General features: G+C 38.0%; 1 protein-coding gene and 1 long non-coding RNA gene across 2 annotated transcripts; both read right to left on the bottom strand.

Moving 5' to 3' along the window:
* Positions 1–1,892: 1,892 nt before the first annotated feature.
* Positions 1,893–5,062, bottom strand: LOC136846433 (uncharacterized). The gene is made up of 2 exons (XM_067117216.1): positions 4,758–5,062; positions 1,893–4,311 (listed from the first exon to the last, which is right to left on the bottom strand). The coding sequence occupies exons 1-2, from the start codon at positions 4,779–4,781 to the stop codon at positions 1,957–1,959; spliced, it is 2,379 nt and encodes a 792-aa protein (XP_066973317.1). The 5' UTR covers positions 4,782–5,062; the 3' UTR covers positions 1,893–1,956.
* Positions 5,063–14,134: 9,072 nt separating this feature from the next.
* Positions 14,135–17,088, bottom strand: LOC136846431 (uncharacterized). Its single transcript, XR_010855384.1, has 3 exons — positions 16,864–17,088; positions 16,461–16,549; positions 14,135–14,424 (listed from the first exon to the last, which is right to left on the bottom strand). It is a non-coding gene; the product is annotated as an uncharacterized lncRNA (long non-coding RNA).
* Positions 17,089–17,376: the final 288 nt, after the last annotated feature.

Here is a 17,376-nt window from a genome sequence, read left to right as displayed (position 1 = left end):
TTTAAAGCTCTATTTTCTTCCATAACGCTTTCGTTCCACTGGACTTCAAGAAGCTGTGAGCTTTAACCCGTTAATGGTCTGACCTTACCCTGCCCCAGAAGGTCAGTGACCCTTTTGAAACATTCCTTCAGACCTGAAAGTAAGTAACATCTGAAACCCTTCATACTAACCTTGAACTTTTTTAAAGGGTCACGGGTGTTGGAATGACTAGATATATATATTGCATATGGGGACGCCTGTGTTTTCCCCCTTCTTTCCTTCAAGCCTGAGCAAGGCAACGGCGTTAACTGAGCCTTCCAAGAAGATTCTCTGTGTTCGTTTAAACTCACTGGCGCTGTCGATATGACGTCATAGATACGTCATTGTTTTTTTTCCTACTTGTATATGACGTCATAGATACGTCATTGCTTTTCCTCACGTGTATATGACGTCATAGCTACGTCGTTGCTTTTCTCACGTGTCATCTTTGACATTTTTTCTCTCTAGGTTCATTTTTCGTTTGGTTTTTGCTTCCAATTCCTCTTATTTCTTTATCTCGGCTTCAATACAAGAAAAAACCATACAAAATTTTCATTAATGTTTAGGTTTATCATTAAAAATATTACGCTCCTTCCAAGTTTTAAAACGAAGAGGAGAAGGTCTATATTTAAAGTTCTGTTCTTTTGAAAAATTCAAACTAAAACCTTCCCTTCATTTAAAGACGAAAATCCTCAACATTCAATCAACAAAGCTTTAACTGTCATTACATACGTAAAGACCATTCTCAAACGACAAATCGTTTGGGAAACCTCACCGCTTATCTGACAAACTCCAAATAGGTAAAAGGACTTGTTGACAAAAGCTAAGATAAACAATATCTCAGCGCCTATCAAATGCCTTACGCCATGCGTTCCGAGTACTTTGCATTATTGTGCTCCAAAAAAAATAAAAATGGCCCCTTGCAAACCAACACGTTTAAGAGGAGTATGCAAAACATTCCAATTCGGTAACAACGCTACAAAGAAAACCATTTTCAATTGCTTGTAAGCTGTAGAGAAGTATGCTAGTGAATGCAGTTGAGATAACACAGGGAATAGGCTTCCATTTATTGTTTTCGGCAATTCAAAATCATTCTCTTTTTAATCCCAAAAACTATTAAGACCATATATTAAGGTCATAGGTTTCCATTTATTGTTTTCTGCAATTTTCTTTTTAATCTCAGAGCTATCAAGATCATATATTTAAGGTCATAAAATAAGGTCACTTCACATCTATCTGCAAGGACAAGAACCTAGTTACCAATGTTATGAAAAATATGACAGATTTAACATATTATTATGTTATGATTCCAGTTCGCTTCATGTCGAACTAAAAAAAAAAAATCAGACACAATAAATTTTTGAATTATGGCTATAATGTATACACAAAATTAACAGGTTCATTTTCAGCCAATCCAGTTCGCCTCAAGTCGAAGAAAACTTAATCATCTTTGCAGCCTAGTACAGTATTATGGCGTTCCTTCCTCCTTATATAATATGGATAATGCCAATATTACAGGAAGAGACTGAGCTTGCACAAGCAACCATCGAATTGCTTATGAATACCGCCTCTCTTCACTGTTAGCAATCAGAAAGTTTAATCGAAGCCAATCATAATTAGATGCTTTGGATAGGAACACATATTACGATTCAGGACGTTTTGTTGTACTTATAAACTATATTACTGAGCTTCTGGTCCAAGGACATCTAAAAAGAGAGAGAGAGAGAGAGAGAGAGAGAGAGAGAGAGAGAGAGAGAGAGATTCATTTTCTATTGTGAGAGAAAAAGGCTCCTTTGGTAAGTCATGCTAATGATGATCCCTGAGTTCCCCCCCACCACCTCTCTCTCTCTCTCTCTCTCTCTCTCTCTCTCTCTCTCTCTCTCTCTCTCTCTCTCTCTCTCTGACTTTGATTTCCTCATTGTAACCGTTGCTATCTTCTCACCTAAGTGCAGCATTACTACTAAAATTAATATTACCTTTTGTACTATGAGCATTATTAACTGTGGTGATTAAATCAGAATTGCCTGTGGACAGAAAATCAGGTACTGGGTTAATGAAATCATTAACACCATGACGTCTTACATCATGTTCAGGTATAGATGTCTCTGAAGCTACACCATGTGTGTGCATGTCTCTGTTATGTGTCAATAAAGTGTCACTGTTACTCGTAAATCCAGTGGTAACCTTTCCTTCTTTACTGGCATCTATAACCTTTCCCTCAATGCGTATGGCTGACTGCAGAGCCGTCTCCAAGTCTAGACCGTCTGGGAGAGTTGGCCTCTGTCCATCCTCGTAGTTTAAGAAGTAAACATTTGGTCTTTGAGGAGGAGACGTCTCCACTTCAATTACCCTTCGATCCTGCCCCTGAGGACTTTCCTTGACGATGAAAATGGTATCCCTCCTCTGAGGGGGTGGAGCAATGATTGGATCCCGTCCGCTGAAGGCCTCTGGCGTGCGTATGAAAACGATGTTTTCCTCAACCTTCGGAGGAGGGACTTCCTGTTTGGACGGCACTCCAGCCTCAAGTGTTGGTACATCAATGACGAAAAGCCTGCGGGAAATTTCAGGCGTAACGCATCGACCATCCACATGCCGGATTTGGTCGCCTGGGCATCCTTCGTTCGTCTGGTCGAATTCGTCTAGAATAGGGGAGTGTTGGTTGAAATCTTGGTTGCTGGGTGTGTCTGTTGTACCCCCTGGAGGGGTATTCATGTGGCTACCATCTACAAAGAAGTTGGTATTAAAGGGCGATTGGGCGAAGTTAGTAGGTATAAATTGACCAGAAGATTCTTCTACTTTTGGGTGTCCAAACTGCCCATCAGACTTGTGGATTCCTTCATCAACGTTTTTAATTTGGCTGCCTATGGACGAATGATCATGTACGTTGAATGATTTTGATTCTGGGGTATGTGAATCAATAAAGGGTATTGAGGGAGAGGATTCTATCGCCAGACCAGAACTTGAACTTAAATGACCTGGACTATCAGAGAGAAATGAAAGACCTCCATTACCAAAAGGGTCAGATTCTGAATGACCTGACTGATCAAGGGGTTCTGCATTGGGAACGACAAACTGCTGGTCAGGAAATGGAGCAGTAAATGAATCTATTTTTGGCTGAGTCAAGTGTTCTGACGTCCCTGAAAGAGAAAAATGGAATTCTTTATCTGGGATGGAGTTCCCAAGACCGAAACCTTGTGAGGACTCGGAACGAGGCACCTCGAGACGTTGGTCGAGAGACAGGGGTGCAAGTGATTCAGAATTCAGGTCACCAAAATCTCGAGGTGGCTCAAACTGTGTTGATATGAATTGCTGATCACCTGACAAAGGTGCAAATAATTCTGAATCTAAATGGCTTTGTTGTTGCGAGCCTATGTGAGAATCAAGGAATTGGTGATCGCTGAATGACGTAGAAAAAGATTCAGAATCTGTATGGCCTTGTGGTGACACTACGAATGACTCGGGAGGAGTGTTACCAGTTTCTGTTGCAGATTCTGAAAAAGAGACAGTGAACTGTTGATCAGGGGATGAGATAACAAAAGAATCAGAATCCACGTGATCTTGTTGCTTGGATGATTCTAAGTGAGAAATAGTGAGATGCAGGTTAGGAGATGAGGTTGCAAAAGATTCAGAATCTGAATGACTGAATGCTTTGGAGGAGTCTAAAGAGGAGACACTGAAATGATTATCATTAAATGAAATAAAAGATGGTTGTTGATTTGAATGACCATGCTGTGTGGATTCTACCTGAGAGACAATGAACTGCTGATCTGTGAATGAAGAATCAAAAGATTCAGTACCTGACTGGCCAACTGTCTGAGAAGTTTCTAAGTTTGATCCAAAAAAATCTTGATCTGCTAATGAAGTTTCTTGACCACCATTGGGGACATTTTCTACAAAAGTCGATTTTTCTGATGTACCAAAAGACCCAGAATCTTGTAGCTCTGTTTGCCAAAAGAGATCTCTATCGGGCAGGGTAAGCTGTAATTCAGGGAAGGCGCTCTTGTCAGTCAAATCTTTAAATTGATTATCCAACAAGTCCTGAGAGCTATCAGAAAATTCTGTGCTTGAACTAAGTGACTGGTCTGAAACCACGAAATCATCTTGACTAGATAGCACGTTCTTAAGGGCGCTGGTCAGCAGCCGAATGGAGATTTGCTCAGGTACCTTTCTGGAACTGTGTGGTTGTTGGTCTGATAAATGGTCAGAGGAAACTCTATCTGAATGTCTGCCTGAAGAATGAATATGACCTTGTAGCTTGGCTGTTTCTGCTATGATGAAACCGCACACTAAAACCTGCAGAAACGTAAATATTCAGAACATTTGTTTAGGAATTAAAAAGGTCAATTCAAACAATGCTTAACTAACACGAATTTTAAGCCGCAATATTTTTTGTAAAGGATTGACTAATGTATCTAGGCCAGTCTGATATCATTGCATTAATGGGTACTGACGCCAGCCACTGAAAGGAATCTAAACGGGAAATTCTAATGATTCGAAAAAACCAAATACTCGTAAAAATTTGTCAGCTGAATAAGACCATCTTAATCAAAGGCACCCACAAGGCCATAATTACCATAAAGATGAATTGTACTCTAAATCAAAGAGGAAACTTCCGGGTCCAAGATTACAATTTAAAACTAAAGGAATTCTCTCAGAAGTGGCAGACTCAAAACTGAAAAGCAGTGATTACACCTTATCTGGACTGTAAATGAGTGAATAATCCTTTAACTGGAACATACCGTACAGAAGACAGTGCGCCCCATTTGATAATATTTGAAATTTTTTGACAATGCTCCACTCTTGATGACTTGACCCACGATGACCCTTCTCTGAGGAGGACGCTGTCCTATAATGTAAACACTGCCCTCGGAAGTAAACACCACCTGCCAGTGTAAACACTGTCCTCCGAAGTAAACACTGTCTTCTAATGTAAAAACAGTCCTCGAAGTAAATACGGCCCTCTTAAGCAAACACTGTCTTCACCCGTCGAAGGATCATGAGATGAGGCAGAATTTAGGTAAGGATGTCCTCCACTGATGAAGACGGCTCCTAAAATGAGAAATATTTTATTGCAGTCTTATCTAAATAGACGGCGGCAGCACATAAAATTATATAAAACTAAAACGCAGATAAGAAAGCAATTTCTGGGGCGTTATTGTACTCGAGGGGCTAACACTATAGTGTACTTGGTGACCGTAAAATAAATAAGATACATTTAATAGTATACAGTATTGCAAACCAGGTGACGTTTTGCAGCAGGAAACTGAACTAGCAATGAAAGTGGAAAATACGAAAATACATGGAATAATAACAAAGTTTTTGGTTGCCAAGTACTGCAGTTCCCTAGATAAAATGACTATTGCATTGCTATATTAAACATACCTTTACCTTCTCTTACTTCCTAATGAGCATCATATTCTTTGGAAGCTTGAATTTCAAGTCAGTGGCCCCTTTGGTGTGCTTGTTCCATAAGAATAGTGTTCATCTTCTGAATAATAATAATAATAATAATAATAATAATAATAATAAGACGGGATAAAGGGCATTCAGAAACAAATATACCTTAATAATTTAAAATCACTCCGCCAGCAATCAAATGAGACTCCATTGTCTTCAAAGAACAGGTGAAGTTTCTGAACATCGGAGGAAGCAATCATCACGGACACTTAACTCAGGTAGCACTCAAGGCTCACCTTAGGAGGTCATGAATATTTAATGAGTTTGCCCGGCCTCACCTTGACTGTAATCCTGCGTATGACCTTACAAACGGGTAAGTTGCGTTGCCAAGGTCTCTTTGGAAAGTATATTGTTTGCTCGTATTGTTTACGCATTTTGTTTACACACGGTTGGGACATGATAGCATGGGTTGTTCACACACAAAAATTTTTTTTTTAATAATTGGTTAAAGTATATAATTTGTATGTTATTAAAATTATGACTGATGCTTAAAAATGCTAAACATCTGGGCAATAATAATAATAATAATAATAATAATAATAATAATAATAATAATAATAATAATAATAATAATAATAATTATTATTATTATTATTATTATTATTATTATTATTATTATTATTAGTATTATTATTATTATTATTATTATTATTATTATTATAACAACAACAACAACAACAACAACAACAACAACAATAATAATAATAATAATAATAATAATAATAATAATAATAATAATAACTCTACAATAAGATAAAATTATGAAATTACGAAAAACAAACAAAAAAAAAATACGAAGAAAGAACAAAACACCCCTTCCAAAAAAATTTATTCCTTTTTTGTTTTCCCAAAGTCAAAATTATCCCCCCATTACAAGCCCCAAGCAAACCTCGCCCCCGCCCCCCTCCAAGCCCCAAGCAAACCTCGCCCGCTTGATAAACGACGTGTTGACACGTCATCATAGAAAGTGCTATGTAACCTTGGGAATATGCAAATTTATTCCCAAACGAAGGAAATTCACAATTTACGACCCGTCATCAATCAGACGCACCTTCCAAACCATCATTTCTATTTCCCGGGGCACCGAAAGTTTCCTATATAAGGAGAAGGGCGTTTTATCATTCTTTGAAGAAGTCACTCTTTTTTTATATATATATCAACGACGCTCGTTTTTGCCAACGTTGCTTTCAGAGGGTTTATGAAAGTTTGGATAGAAAGTCAAGCATTAGGGGACTTTCAGCCCATTCGAGGATCAAGAGACTCTCAAGAGAGCGAAAAGAGGGTGTTTGAGTGGTTGGACAGCCATAAAGGATAAAGGAAGGGGGAATGGAGATAAAGTAAAGGGCTAACAAGTGGCTGCAACCAAATCCCCTCGTCGAGGTATTTGTTCTCATGGAGGACTGATTGCTCACGGTTGCTATTTTCTTCTCTCTTTTTGTCTCTGTCTCCGCCCCAGCCGTGACCTTCGAAGCCTACTGACATCTAGGTCCCTCGTTAATGAGCTGAGAGTGTTCCCACTGCACCACAAGCAGAGAGAGAGAGAGAGAGAGAGAGAGAGAGAGAGAGAGAGAGAGAGAGAGAGAGAGAGAGAGAGTGAAGGATCTCTAACAAACTCCGGGTCAATGAATGAGCATTCAAAATTCCCACAAATTTCCGAAAGAAGAAGCCTTTAATTCTTCCTCTTCTTCTCCACTGCACCACAAGCAGAGAGAGAGAGAGAGAGAGAGAGAGAGAGAGAGAGAGAGAGAGAGAGTGGGGGGGGATCTCTAACAAACTCAAGGTCAATGGATGAGCATTCAAAATTCCCACAAATTTCCGAAAGAAGATGCCTTTAGTTCTTCCTCTTCTTCTTCCCTTTCATTGTAAACACCTCAGGCCCAGCACTTTCAAGACACACCCTCTTTACACGCGAGAAGATGAGTCACCCTGGGACCACATCCCCACGAGAAGCATCTTCCCAGGAAAGGAAGAGATGTAAAATGTTTGTCGATGATTGAAGGCAAGAATTGATTACCTTTCTGCTTTGAATGTCTCACTGACTGCAGGGAGACATTAGACTCCTAAAATGAAACTGTAAAGTCATGGAAAAAACGAGCAGGAGAGAATTCTCACGAGTTCACCCCTAGAAGAAGAAGAGTTCATTCACAATGTTGATATTCAACCTTGCATTCAGAAGGGCGGTGCCTTACCGAACTTCCCAAAAAGAGTGTCGGGGCAGGAGCTCGGATGTATGGGCGTTGGTAACGCTTGCAGTGTGCCTCTATGTTCCTAATTTTTCATTGCATCAGTTGATAATGATAGTATTTCCTTATTTAACATGAAAAATAACATATAGGATTTACCGTAAAAACAGTCAGTGGGAATTATAAGTTTGAATTAAACTTAAGAAAACATTTCAGCTTTTCCACGATAAAATTTGATGTTGAAACGTGATCAGCCCATTTAACATTTCCACATCAGGAATCATCAGTTTCAACACCATAATTTCATCAAGTAAATTAACATTCCAACATCAAGTGTTACTAATTAAACAGTAAATTATGAGAAAAATCATTCCAACATTAAGGTAGATGGTGTCAATTTAACACCAGAAAGTGCATAAACATTCAAACATTGGAATCATGTTGACAAAGCAATAATAAAACATGAGAAAGCAACATCCTAACACTAAAATTGCTTTACCATTTCGAAATTGGCACACGTGAAAACAAATTATTACGACATTAAATATTTTACCAATTACACAATGAAATGGGAAAAGTTAAATTCATTCCAAAACATAAAAAAATATGTAAAAAAAAAAACATTGAAATACCGAAAACAGTTAATAAAATGTGCTATGAGTTCAATATCGGAACATTAGAAGAAAGCTAACATTCCAACACTGGCCGTTTCCAATTTAACACTGGAACAAAAGCAATTAACATGCCAACATTAGGTTCTCCGACTTGACAATGAGCCGCGAAAACAATTAACATTGCATCATTACTGTCGCCAAATCAACACTGAGACAAAAGCAATTAACATGCTAACATTAGGTTCCCCAACTTGACAATGAGCCGCGAAAACGATTAACATTGCATCATTACTGTCGCCAAATTAACACTGAGACAAGAGAAACCTAATAGCCATTCCAACATTAGGCGTTTCCAATTTAACAATGAAACAAAAATCCAATTGATTTACCAATAAGGATTAAACAAGTATCATTGTAGCATTAATAGAATCTACCATTTTAAAATTAGAAAGCAAATTAACACCAGTTGAAAATAAGGCAAATTAACAGTCCCATGCAAGCAAAAAACAATCAACATCCCAATTAACTTAAAAGCAATTAACATTTTCCATGCAAGAAAAAAATGGACACCCCTCGACAGTTGAAAATAAAAAATCATCTTAAAACCAAACTAATTACATCACCAAATTGCTAAGGATCGTAGAAACTCACCAAGATCCTCATGGCTGCCGAGACACGGGGAAAGGATGCGAGTGGTGTCCTCCGCCATCAGAAGGATCCTTTATATATGTATCCGGCAGGTCCTTTCTTCACCTTGAAGGCGGGGGGTTCCTTTAGGCGCCTCTCCGCCACTCTTTCATTTTCGTTTTTTATTTTCATTTCCTTTTTTTATCATCCGTCACTTTCTCTCTCTCTCCTACGACCTCTTCACCCCTTCTGATCCTTGCAAGCGTCCTTCGCCCCTTTCTGTGGGAAGTGAAAAGGATCAGTTGCGATGAAGAAAAGGGGGGGGGGATTATTGTGGATTTTCGGGGATTATTGCAATTATCACTCGCGGTCGTCGTGACTTTTAAAAGTTATGAAATACGATTTGGTCAGTATTGTCATTGACGGAAGCGGGAATAATTAATGACAATGATAAAAATAATTAATGACAATTAGAGTAATAATAATAATTAATGAGAATTTTAACTTAGTGTCAAAGTCATAATATCTACTTATTTTCCATAGTTTAAGCTGAATATTGATGGCACAGAATAAACAGATCACTGATTGGCATAAGTATTTGGGAGTGAACATATTGGAAAACTCTCTCTTTAGTAACTGTGCTATTAGCAGCCTAATTTAAGGTTAATGGTTTTCAATTATTTTATCTTTTAGTAAATTAACATAAGTTTGTAAATCCCCTTCCCATTTACCAGTAATTCTTATATTGTTCAGTTTCTGACGATAAATTGCATTAGTGAATCTCCTCCTAGTTCAGAAATAATATTTTAGCTAAAAACTTTGAATATAATTATCATGTGTAGCATAGTGGTTTCAGATTGCTGTTGCGCATTACGACAGAATAGAGATTGAAAAGTACTGCTTTGAATTTCATAAAAATTCCCTTGAATAAAAGTAACATCTGAATGAAATTCCGAGATACCGTTTCCAAAGTGAATTTAAGCATATCATTAATGCGTCTCGTATGGCCAGCCCTATTAGAGCTGAAAGTCAGCTCAGCGGTCTGGTTAAACTACAATAATAATAATAATAATAATAATAATAATAATAATAATAATAATAATAATAATAATAATAATAATAACGCGTCTTGTAACCTGTTTAATTCCCGTCAATCAAACCTGTATTACGTGTGCTCAGTGTACACGTTTATAATCAAGAGAGAGAGAGAGAGATACCCACCAGTGCCGCTAAACAGTGAGATATCCCCCCCAACACCAACACATTCGTATGCAAATTACAGAGAACAGCCTAAACAAACGTTTAAAGAAATTCGTCCTTCCCCGTCACAAACGTGTTTGTTATGCCACTGTCCATTCGGTGACTAATTTTTTTTTACCTTTTTTACTTTAGAAAGATGTGAAATTTTGAGGATGATGTTTCCTTTTGAGGAACTGAGGATTTTTGCCCACGAGAAGCCGTAAGTAAACACGAGATAAATAGAAGACAAAGGGAAATTCAAGAGGCTTGTCTATTAACGGAGAGAGAGAGAGAGAGAGAGAGAGAGAGAGAGAGAGAGAGAGAGAGAGAGAGAGAGAGAGAGAGAGAGAGAGAGGGGGGCGGTGTTCTTATGTACACTATTAAGAAATTAAAAAAATAAAACGGAAGGACATGTAAGAATGTTTAATTATTAATAGAGGAGAGAGAGAGAGAGAGAGAGAGAGAGAGAGAGAGAGAGAGAGAGAGAGAGAGAGAGAGAGAGAGAGAGAGGTCTCATGTACAATATTTAAGAAATAAAAAACTGAAAGATGAAGAACGTGTAAGAATTTTCAATTATTAAAAGAGAGAGAGAGAGAGAGAGAGAGAGAGAGAGAGAGAGAGAGAGAGAGAGAGAGAGAGAGAGAGAGAAACTTGCAACTGATGGGCATTCATATTCATCATTATTTAATGAATAATTGAGAGAAATGAGACAGGAAAATTTTTCTGCTATTAATTTTGGACAGACAGACAGACAGACATAACCTTTCCGGAACACCAGTAACTATTGACGTGTGTGTGTGTGTGTATATGTGTGCGCACGTGAGAGAGAGAGAGAGAGAGAGAGAGAGAGAGAGAGAGAGAGAGAGAGAGAGGGGGTACGTCGAATAGCAGGTACACTGTCAAACAAAATAACAGATACCCCTTATGTCACAAATACAAGTCTTTCTGCATCTGTTAGCATCTAGTCGCTAATCTTGAGGCGGGGCGGGGGCCACAAAGCTGCCAATTTCGGGCAAAGACGCTGATGCCCGAACCATCATTCGCTCGCAACATATGAAGCTTTAGTTTTACACCAGCTGAACAAAAATGTAAACAAATATTCGCTGCTTCATAACAGGAATCGTACACGTTTGAATCATTCAGTATAATGTTCCTAATAAAAGAATGAATTCAATTTTTACCATTTAAACCCTTTAAAAAAATGCAAATAAATATTCGCTACTTCTAAAATGAATGTAAATAAATATTCGCTACTTCGTAACAGGAATCGTACACGTTTGACTCATTCAGTATAATGTTCCTAATAAAAAAAGATAATTTCGATTTTGTACCCCATTATTAGGCCTGTGAGCTACAGCGGTAAACAGGCCGTATCAGCAAGTCTTTAGTCATGTACCTCAGTGGTCAGGCCAGTCGGAATCCCTCGTAATCTCATTTTTTGTGGGGCATTTTTTTGCTGTCTCGTTTTTGTTACCTCTTGACCAGAGGAAATACCTCGCGTTTACAAAGAAGTACATGCTATTGCATTTTTGGTGCCCCAGTCCCTTAACCTTTAAATTCTCTCTCTCTCTCTCTCTCTCTCTCTCTCTCTCTCTCTCTCTCTCTCTCTCTCTCTCTTAATGGTCGATTCATTTGATGCACCAAACCTGTTACAAAATTTGGTACAAGGCTAAGAAGGCATAATAATGAAATATCTTAGATACAGTCTCTCTCTCTCTCTCTCTCTCTCTCTCTCTCTCTCTCTCTCTCTCTCTCTCTCTCTCTCTCTCTCTCTCTCTCTCTCTCTCTCTCTATGGTCGATTCATTTGATGCACCAAACCTATTACAAAATTTGGTACAAGACCTACAAAGTTATATAAAGACAATAACCTAGATTTAGAATAATAACCTGTTAGAATACAGAATTTAGGCCAAACGCCAAGCACTGGGACCTATGAGGTCATTCAGCGCTGGAAGGAAAATTGACAGTAAGAGGGTTTTACAGGTGTAACAGGAGGAAAACCTCAAAGCAGTTGCACCATGAAACAATTGTTAGGAGAGGGAGGAAAGTCAGATGAAAGAGAATATGAAAGGAGGTACAGTAAAGAAACGAAACCTTGCAGCTAGGGCCTGAAAGGAAGCTGCAAAGACCTTAAGTAATGCCTACAGTGCACCGCATGAGGTATACTAACAGCACTACACCCCTACGGGCTATCATATTAAGAGGTTCAGACTCAACAATTCAAACTGGATCGGGACCAAACGTCTTCTATCGTCGACAGATCGGAAAATGTTTCAATAAGGCGCTTAAAAAATTCTATACATTGCTCAACTCCATGAGTTGGCAGTTTCATTCCGGCGATAAAAAAAAAGGTAACTAATCTAGATTTAACGCCTAATTCATGTCCAGCCTCTTTGGAACACCAGTGAAATGTTGGAAATCGGATGAAATCTCAATTTCCTCTAAATTTCAAATCCATTTCGAGGAAGACGAAGCGAGATTTATCACAAAAACCTGATTCTCTCTCTCTCTCCACGTACATGAACGTCTGAAAATGAAGTGTCACTGGTCGCAAGAGAAAAAATTTTACACTCATGGTACACCCTAAGGAAATGGGAGGGTGACTACCAGTTCCGTCTTCTTTAATAGCTTATTCAGAACTCGTCTAGTGGCGAATAAAGTATATTATTGAGTTTCCCCAAGTTTTCTGAACTCGAAAGATTGTCTGTCACTTCCCTCCCGTTTTCTTTGGGCGTGGGCTATAAAATGGGACGCTTACGTATGCTTTTATTCTGATTTCCTTATCAATATATATAAAATAGGTTTGCTTTAATGAGCCAGATCTCCATTTACTTACTAGCGAATAACTGATCACTACCCCCTCTCAGATTAAAGTGCAAATCGATCTTTGTCTGATTCACGTAGTGAACTCTAAATTAACTATATTACAACCCGCCACAGTACTGGTTTACAGTTTTCCTGACTTCGGACAAACTAGGCAGTTTTGAAACTAGTTACCTGTTCTAGCGTATTCTGTTTATGTATACCTCGGGTAATTTCAGCCATCTCTGATCAAACCGTATACAGACACCATTAAATGATTTTCTTAATAGCCTGTTTTGACTAAATTTTTTTTTTGGCTCAAACTTCTAAGCATTACCACCAATTTTAACATAGGTGACTGCTTCCGTAAAACACCCTAACCTTACAAACTACCCTATAAAACCTGTTTGTAAAGTCTGTGCTCCCTCGCCCCCCCCTCCTATTCAATCCAAATAGTTTTCGTACTTTATTAGAACCCCCTAAATTAATATTTCAATGACCTCTGGGCTCAACTGATAGGTTTTATGGTTCCTTTAACTTTATTGCTTCCATTCAAGCTCTGAGGTGGATTTTTTCTGGCCTAGAAAACCTAAACCATTTCAGCACACCATAAACCATTACCAGAGAACGGTCTTAAAACTAAATTTGCCTGGCGCACCGTACTTTCCTCATTCCTTCAGTACGCATCAATTTTCTCAAATTAGTACTCCACATATGTACTGTTAAGCTTCTGTTGAACATACTGAATTTTCTTTGTTACCAATGTTGTAATTACTGCAAATGCATTTTCAAAATCTAAAAGATTCAAAGCCTTTATAGAAAAAGATCACTAATTCCTTACATAACCATGACATCTTTACAGTATTTCACATTCTGCTTTTAATATGTCAAAAAAGACTAACCTTTATAGTACAATATCACTAGAATTAATGTAAGTTCTTACATAACCATGACATCTCGGCGATTATTTCACATTTTGCTTTTAATATGTCAGCTAACCAACAGGTTCCCATCTCAACCCTACCCAGTGGTAGTATATTCCATTCGCCTAACTGGCGGCGCAGTTTCCAATAAATTGTCTAGGTACGAGCTTACAAAAAATTGTCATCCCTTTTCAGGGAAGGGAAAAATACACAGACCAGTTTAAACCCATGAAACTGAGGAAGATCAGAATTAAGAGATTTACTACAAAATACATTTTCCATTTTATTCAGATTTAAAAACGCCATTACATTTGTCAATAAAAGCCTTGAAATACATATTCCACTATTCTGAATCAATCACACTTGCCATTATAATAGATTTCTTTCAAGACTTGTAGCTTTGCGCTGGGCTTTAAAATCTTTCAAATTCAGACTTCCAAGCACCTTTAAGACCGGTGTCGGTGACCACTGTAGTTACTCATGATTCTACAAAGCCTTAAGCCTTCAGACTGCACACCTTCACAGACGTCTGATCCAAACTTCCTCCCAGTTGACCACGCCTGTAATTAAAATAAGACCAGCAGAAACTTTTCTTGGAAAATCTAAAGTTGAATAAAATTTAAATATTTAAACTAGTAAAACTAACCAATATTAGCCCCTCAATATTAGCCCCTCAATATTAGCCCCTCAATATTAGCCCCTCAATATTAGCCCCTCAATATTAGCCCCTCAATATTAGCCCCTCAATATTAGCCCCTCAATATTAGCCCCTCTTAAAAACCAGTAGTTAAGTGATTTCCATACCAAAAAAATTATACAAAAAATACCAGCATAAACATTTTTTAATAGTTTTTTTTGCTTTTAAACTTCATAGTAACCCATAGTAACCCCTTCATCACACGCCCCCCCCCCAAAAAAAAAAACCAATTAGTCAACCCAAAATATGGATGTAAATAGTCTTTAAAACCAGGACTGGTAAGAAAGAGGGGTGGGTCTAAAATAAAATATACAATGTCAACAATAAAATTTCTCCAGTGTTGAGGTGGAAAGCAAACTGACCAAAACTCTAGTAGTCTGTTCTGTGAGAAAAATAAGCCCGGAAGACTGACAAAGTTCTCGAATCCTGCTATTGCACAATGACCACAAATTCTAATGACCACAAATTCTAAGCATAAGTTAAATTAGAACTTACAACAGCCAAAGTAAGTTCAGTATACTCCAATATACACCTGTGTCCAAAGGAAATTAAACTTAAGGCAATAAACGCTCGTAAGTAAAGTTTTTATATTTAAAGCCTGCATTAAAAGAAAGTAAACGCTCCTAAGTAAAGGCAATAAACGCTCCTAAGTAAAGTTTTTATATTTAAAGCCTACATTAAAAGAAAGTAACTTTAATAACGAGAACATATCCTAAACTAAGATTCTTGTGTACTAAACCAAGACACCAGCATCATACAAAACTGGTTCTTGAAGCCAAATCGCTTTAGCACCTCTTTCTAGAAAATCATATTTGCAAGACCTAACCCTACACACAAGTGACCTAACCCTACACACAAGTGACCTAACCCTACACACAAGTGACCTTGTAAATAAAACTAAGAGCGCCCAGTGGACCTGCATAGTAGGACCCGAAGGCCTACTATGACAGGTCGTATGGGGTAACCCCACCCCTCAGGGGCACCGCCCTTGAAAGGGTGGGGACTAAGACAGTAAACTAGAAAGACAGTAAACTAGAAAGACAGTAAACTAGAAAACTAGAAAGCCCGTAAACTAGAAAGCCCGTAAACTAGAAAGCCCGTAAACTAGAAAGCCCGTAAACTAGAAAGCCCGTAAACTAGAAAGCCCGTAAACTAGAAAGCCCGTAAACTAGAAAGCCCGTAAACTAGAAAGCCCGTAAACTAGAAAGCCCAAGACGACTAAAGGCTAAACTAAGACCAAAAAACAGATCAGGTTAGAAAGCCCGTAAACTAGAAAGCCCGTAAACTAGAAAGCCCGTAAACTAGAAAGCCCGTAAACTAGAAAGCCCGTAAACTAGAAAGCCCGTAAACTAGAAAGCCCAAGACGACTAAATGCCAAACTAAGACCAAAAAACAGATCAGGTTAGAAAGCCCGTTAACTAGAAAGCCCGTTAACTAGGAAGCCCGTTAACTAGAAAGCCCGTTAACTAGAAAGCCCGTTAACTAGAAAGACCAAGACGACTAAAGGCTAAACTAAAGTGAGACCGAAAGACATCAGGTTACAAAATCTTGAACTAGAACAAAAATTAATAGTACTAGAATCTATTGACGTTAAAGAATTCTTAAAAATCCAGAAACTAGTGAAAATTACCTAGAGCGCGAAATCCAAAGAAGGAAACTAGCTAGAAAAAATAGGAAAACCTAGAGAAGGAAACCCAAAGAAGGGAACTAATCACCAGAAAAAGAGAATCTTGAAACCAGACACCGAAAAAAAGACTAATGTATACCACAATCCATAACTTAAAATTTGTATTATACAAGACCAAGAATTAATTTGGACTAAAGGGATAGACAAAACTAAATAACCTAGGACCCAATTAAATGAGAATGAAAAGGAAAATTAAAAATTACACAACTCACCAGAAAAATTTACGTCAAAACCCACAACGTGTCAACAGTGCACGAAGAATCCCATATCCGAACTCACATACCTCAGGGTAGCGCGTGTCCTGAAATTGAATAGAGAAATTAAATTAAGCTCATTATAGTGCCCGCTAACAAACTTAAAACATTTTAATGGATTTTATATTAGACCTTAAGGATAAACAAAACCGATAAATAACTGATTAAAGATATTAAGTACCGCAAATCACACATCCAATTGACGGTAACGTTTCTAGCAACAGAGCTTACAAGCAACTGAAACGGTACAAATCTTCATGGGAAAAACACCATTGAACAGTTACAGTATTTCAAACATTTAATTTGTTTCTAACAATCTACTTTTGATTAAGCTCTCCATCGACAAAATTAAAATTTGTACCTTCCATAAACCACTACAGGTCGTCGACATTAAGAAACACTCAACAATACCACAGTCCGAATATCAAAACACAACAGGAACGTTCCATCATGATCTCTTATACACGACCTGAATTCAAAGGTAACGCACAAAACCATCAAGCATTATGTTCGCAAATGCTAATAATAGACAAACCACTAACTAAAGCACAATCGAAAAGACCCAGAACCCTGCTAAACGTGCTTTGAAGTAAAGGTGAATCTTTGGATTTTCGCTTCGTCCAAGGATCGCGCGGCCAAGAATTTCAACCTGCCAGCTCTTTGCCCCGTTCTGGTGACTTCCAAGGATGTTGAAACAGCTCTAACGTCCGACTCGCTTATGTTTTGCGAGTGAAACGAGAGTGAAATTTACCCCTTTTTTTGTATTTTTAGTCGTATTGCCATTTAAGAATGAGGAAGAAAATCATAATAATATATTCGTTTGTATTTTGCTAGTGAAACGAAAATGAAATTTATTCTTTTGTATTTTTCCTCG

This window comes from Macrobrachium rosenbergii, chromosome 15 (genome assembly GCF_040412425.1).
Source record: "Macrobrachium rosenbergii isolate ZJJX-2024 chromosome 15, ASM4041242v1, whole genome shotgun sequence".
NCBI classification, from domain to species: Eukaryota; Metazoa; Arthropoda; class Malacostraca; order Decapoda; family Palaemonidae; genus Macrobrachium; species Macrobrachium rosenbergii.
This window is presented reverse-complemented; position numbering and strand designations above follow the sequence as displayed.

Bases quoted from the DNA above. Each gene is read 5' to 3' on its own strand.
- LOC136846433 (XM_067117216.1), bottom strand. From the start codon at position 4,781: ATGGGGCGCACTGTCTTCTGTACG. The intron at 4,312-4,757 runs GTATGTTCCAGT...ACGTTTCTGCAG, and splicing joins GGCGCACTGTCTTCTGTACG to GTTTTAGTGTGCGGTTTCAT.